Raw genomic sequence first — 6,000 nt, 5'->3', positions numbered from 1 at the left:
GTTCGGAAAAATGTTGAAGTGGCTGAAGCTACATTCAGACATGTAGAATATGTTATTTTTAAAAAATTGTTATGTGAACTGTTTATTTCATAAATCAAGTGACATCTACTAGAATGGCGAAGTGACTTCCACACTAAAATGTGCTTAGAATTCACTACTGAAAATTTCTACATAATTGTGAACTGCTTTACATACCTATTGATATTGAATATTTGAGAATTACACAGTGGAACAAAGTAGGCTTAGTTACTTTGATTTTGATAAGTATAACAAACTCGGACAAATTTATTAAAATATCCCTATAATGAATAATAGTCTAGCATTTGCAATGTTTAGTGTAAATTATTTATTGAACTAACTTATTACATTTGAGAGCAAATAGTTCATGCGATGTTTTTCCAAAATGAAATTGTTTAAATATTTATCTTCAAATTTCTTTTCTCTTGCCATCAATGCAAACTGTAGTCTAACAGACTTCCATGATTTAAGAATTTAAGTTTCTGCTCCAGAACACACCAACAGAGATGTTTCATATTCATGTTGTGAGTAAAGGGTAATTTTACTCCCACGGAGCGATGACAGGTTTATCTGTCTTTAAAAATTTTGGTTGTCATTTTGTTGTGCTGTTCTGTGGCAAGTACAATAGGATAATAGGTAAATTTTTGATTAAGGAGGTTCCTGTAAATCCAACTTGATACCATTGAAATTCAAGTTTAACATCTGTAATCCAATAATGGCCTGTAGTCAAACCTAGGACTTCCCTGGTTTTGTATCCTTATACAGTGAAATTTTGAGTGAGAACTGACACTGCTTTCTGCAAGAAAATACATAAGGTACAACATGCAGTAAAACCTCTACAATTCCAACATCAAACTCACAAGTTGGACCTTAGGGGCCCTTTTTTTGGACAAAGATATATTCAATCTTCAGGCTCAAAGCAATAAAAAAAAATGGAGTGCCAACATAGGAAGACTTTATCCCCTTTTATGTTTTCCAAGGATTTTGAGCATCTTTTCTCAAGAAAGTGGGAGAAAGGTCAGAAAGAAAGGTACTCCTTCACCTCGAGTAGACAAAGGCCCATAGCAACAGCAACAACAGGGGCATTTTCATTCTTGTCTTATTCTTCTGAGTCCTCTCACTTCAATAATGAACTGTAGGAAAATGTGGAATATATCCCGCTACAGAATGCCTGCTTCAGAATATGTATAGAGGAATGTCTGGAAACATGAAACACAAGTCTATATTTTAGTATCACTGAACTTTTTATAAGTGATAAAGGCCCTTTAACCACAGATTTCTGTCTTAGTCCATACAAACGATACTGTAAACCTAGAGCCAAAATTGAAATTTGGAAGAACAAAACAGAATTTTGACTTGTACAATTATTTCAGCAACTTTGCATTAAATTACTACATTGGTTAAGTTTACTTTTAAAAATACAATTTGTTTAATTGCACATTATGTGCATGAACACTTAAAAGAATCAACGTAAAAGTAAAATAATTAAAGTATTTTTGATAACTAGACTAGTGACGTATATTCAATAAATCAGCCCAAGCTAACTTTCACAAATCTCAATGATTCTGTATTTATGAGCAGATATACATTTTAACAGCATAAAGCATTTTTCAATATATTCACATACAAATAAGCCCTACATATAATTTACAACATTCAAGAGCAATTATATTCCAGTTCTGTGCCCACCAATAATTTAAAGGGTTCATATTCTATATCCCTTTAATGGTGTAATGCACGTTTATCTGCAAGAAATAAAGCAGTAAAATAAATCTGCAACATAACTAAATATCCTTATGACAAAATTCATGTTCAAATATTTAAAATATTTTGAAACAAATAAGCTTTTATTCATAATGCAAACATAATGCATCCAGATAGCAACATGAACCATTTATTAAGAAAACTGCAAAAAAGATTTTATTGAATACATTTAATCTATTTTATACTGATTATTGTACCTTAATTTGCTTAACAATTACTATCATGAAGTATTAGTGAGGACTATTTTAAAGTTCAAAGAAATATTTGTCATTACTGTCACCAAACTAAAATATACATGATATTTATAAAATTTGCCAACATTGTTTGGCTGTATATGACGTTAGTGTTTTGCTGAACTTCAAATGGAAATTATTCAATCTGTTACCAACAATCCACAAAGATTTGACTGCTTCCACAAAATTCAAAAATACAAATTAGGTCCAAATGCAAATGTCAATACTCTTTTCTTTGCTGCACTCATTCAAGTATCAAATGGAATGTACTTCAGAGTGTTCTTAAAATTAAACAGCTAAAACAAAATATATTTAAGGGGGTCTGTGTATTCAGCAAGTGTCAGATATTTGGTATCCAAATATGTATTTATTTTTGAGAAACATGGACAAAGGTTTGGTTAAATTAGTGCTGCTGCACTGCATTCAATTTGATCATTGGTACAAAGATATATGGAAAATGTCGAAGTACAGGGGTGTCTTAAACAAACACGTCATTATCAATATGCATAAGCCTAAGTCCCGTAGGCAGTGCATTGAGTATGATTTAAGTAAAGAAAAAATGTAGGAAGGGAACTATATGTGTGTGTGTATATAATATATATATTATTTATATATATGTGTGTATATTATATTATGTATACACACATACACACAGATTTAAGGCAGCTACAAGTCAATGGTTTGTTATTAATAATAAAGTGAAATAATAAAAAAAAACTACTATACAAAGGGTTTTACTAGAGTGAAGATAAAATAAAGTTAGGAAGATTCCATTAGATTTCTACATATAAATAGAAAATGCAGCATTCGATGAATGCAAACAATGCAACTGTTTATCTATTGGATTTACAGAAAATGCTCAGTGCCACTGGCAAAATGTTTATTAAAGAAACATATTACTCACAAAAGCCTGAAACTCCAAAATTTCAGAGGATGAAAACCAGCATTCTGTTTTTGCTGGAATTGGTGCAGAATCTGTTTTTGTGAGAATTGCACCTCATTTTCCCAATCATCTATTTGTAGTATTTTATTTCTGTAGTACGCTAGTAGAATATGTGCATGGCAGAGGGTTGTATATGTACAAATAATGAGATATGATGAAATTGATTAGATAGGTTGGTGAGAGGATACAAAGAAATGTGGAATTCTCAGACCATGCAGGGGCATTCTACTCTTTAAATTAAAATATTGGTGAAGGGTGAGCATGAAGAAAGATTCTAATCAAATTTTTGAAGAGCTAAACTTAAAGAGGCTATGGTAGTCAATTCAAAATTTCAAAAAATATTTTCATGCTCCTCATAGTACCTTGGTAAGAATGTTTATAGAATGTCCTGCCTTAACATGGCTGGAGAATTTAGAATGGGATATCCTGCATGAAGTCAGTCAGATTGGGGTTCTAATTTCTCCCACTTGATTTCATAGAATAAACTAACAGCCTGGGATCCTATAAATAATACACATCAAACAAAGGTGGTCAAATTTGACAGCAAGGTTACCTAAAATATAGAGAATTTAGGTAAAGAATTTCAAGTTTTACATTTTAAAATAAATAGCATTTATTACTGGCAAAAATTAAATGTATGATTGACAAATAAAAATGACAAATAACCGTAGCATGCATTATTAGGCAAAAGGTGCCTCATTCAGAAAAATAGAGATGAAGATTTTAACATTTAATATGGAGCGGATTTACAAATTTCACGAAGATGCAAAGACAAACATCACTGTTTTTCAAGAATCAGAAGGAAAAACCAATAAGCAGAAAGCCTGAAAACAAAATGGTAAGGAAACCCCTACCAAGGTTTGAAAAATATCATGTGGTACAAATACCATATTTCAAGCTATGAGAACACAGATTTTGTTTGATGTAACATAATCAAATAACTATCATACTCAAAGTCATAAATGCATTTAATAATATGTCAAGCAAAGTAACAGAAACAAAAGATTTCAAGCTGGATGCTGCACAAAGTAAAGGTACAAAAGGGCCATACTTCAGAGGGCCAAATTAGTTTTTACAGGCTTCCCACTTTCTTATCTTGTAAGACTCTGATCTTCATACCAGTATACGATCCTGTCCACATTTGCTAAAATAAAATCAAGTTGCAATAAAAAATATTTTTCCTCAGGGCTACAAAACTCTACCCTGTTCTTTTAAATGAGATTTCATTTAAAATACAGATTTCTGTAAATGATGAAATACATTTAAATGCCCTGTTGTACAAACTTGATTTTTTAAGTTGCAAAATACACATTTGATGCAGTTACATCATCATTTTAAAGTAAGTGACAAATATCTTTTCGTGACTCGATTTAGAAAATCATACTCAAATGCATGGTCCAACTTCGTGGATCTCTGCAGTCGACAGTGGCTGCCTTGTGTTTCTTAGCATACAGTAACTGTGTTGCAGAGATGGTTGCTGTCAAAATGAAGTTCCTGAGGAAGAATGGGCCTGTGTGAACGAAGCAGGATTGCCAAATGTACTAATATGGGTATGTGACAGGATCACTGAACTGCACACATTGAACTTCTGGGAGGGTTCACAGTTCTCACCACAGGCTCCTGGCTGTAATTCACAATATCTGCCTTCACTACGCGCTGTCATAAAAGAGAAAGCAGCCATATTATAGATCATTCAACAAATTCTGCACAAAATGTTAGTTTATTAGATAAGGGATTATTAAAGAAGGTCAGTAAAACTTATAATTTATCATTGTATCACTGACTGCTAGAAGACAATAACACAGATTTAACATAGTGTTTCATAAAATAGCTATAACTGCTTTAATAAATTGATTCTTCCTACTCATAAGTAAAATCCAATGAACAAAGAACTGGAAGAAATCACAATATGGGAACCACATGGTAGAATATATTTTAATTTCACTGAAGATACTATATTATCACTCAGGTTGTTAACAGTATGGAAATAAATACAGGTAAAATCAACATTTATATTTGATACTTAAAATAAATGATTTAACTAATAGTTGACAGTACTATGTTATATTCTATTGTATTTAATATATTTTCTAAAATAGTGACTAATTGAAGATTCTGCCACAGTACCTGAAATTATTGTATGACACACACTCTACTTCGGCAGGGTACAGAACCCTGGGATAGATTCGCATCATGTGGGTAATTTACCAATTCGGCCCTGACAATATGCTGCCAATAAGAAGATGCCAGGAAAGCAAAAGAGTAATGAAGTTGACAAAAAGAAAAGAATGAGAGGAAATAATAAAGATGAAGTTGAAATGTTTCACAATTTGTATAAGCAACAATAAAGAAAGAGTTTCAAGTAGCACAATAAAGTACTAAAGCACAGAGATTGTGTTAGATAATATTTTATCACCAACAGCAAACATAGTATTTTAAGTTGATTAGTGCCAATGTCCATAATAAAACAATATATTCAGGCTGAGCTTTATGGCAAAAATGAAGGCAACATACAAGATAGGAGATAAGTTAAATTAGAGAACACAGGTTCTTTCAGATAATTTATAGCCAATTTAGATGGGATCTATGAAAATAAATTTGAATTGCAACATTTTAATACGTTAAAGGTAACTTTAAATACAGCTGTGAACTGTGAAGAACATTAAAAAATATTTACTGATAACATAAAATATTTAAAAAATGCACCACGATTGCATGTAATTCTTCAATAAATTACTATACTAACTCCAGGGACGAAAACAGCAGAGACAAACCATTGCACACGATCACTCTTTAATAGAAGAATATTAGTTCTAATATGTAATGTTATAATTGGCCACTCTACTTGGAAGAAAGCAGATACTCCACAAGTTAGCAGACAAGTTGAAATATTTCCTACTGAATTAAATCAAATCATTGAGGTTAGAAGTGTTTATTCATTGACATGATTAACAGGAATCCTTCTACTGATTAGTCAGTTTAATAAAGTAGAAAAAGCTCTGCTTAAAATCCCTCACTGCTTGAAAAGCTTTCGATTACGAA

At 31.7% G+C, this 6,000-nt stretch overlaps 1 protein-coding gene across 2 annotated transcripts in view; it reads right to left on the bottom strand.

Moving 5' to 3' along the window:
* Positions 1–401: 401 nt before the first annotated feature.
* The window catches only part of rab28 (RAB28, member RAS oncogene family), a 129,151-nt gene continuing 123,552 nt past the window's right edge, over positions 402–6,000 (bottom strand). The window contains exons 7-8 of one of the 2 annotated variants that reach the window (XM_063043422.1): positions 5,086–5,187; positions 402–4,614 (exon numbers count right to left, since the gene is read on the bottom strand). In XM_063043422.1, coding sequence (XP_062899492.1) covers positions 5,092–5,187 — 96 coding nt within the window. In that variant the 3' untranslated portion in view covers positions 402–4,614; positions 5,086–5,091. The remainder of the gene's footprint in view (positions 4,615–5,085; positions 5,188–6,000) is intronic. The other variant, XM_063043424.1, reaches the window with a different exon arrangement.

Source organism: Mobula hypostoma, chromosome 3 (assembly GCF_963921235.1).
Source record: "Mobula hypostoma chromosome 3, sMobHyp1.1, whole genome shotgun sequence".
Classification (NCBI taxonomy): Eukaryota; Metazoa; Chordata; class Chondrichthyes; order Myliobatiformes; family Myliobatidae; genus Mobula; species Mobula hypostoma.
The sequence above is the reverse complement of the archived record's forward strand: the minus strand, read 5'-3'. Positions and strand labels throughout refer to the sequence as shown.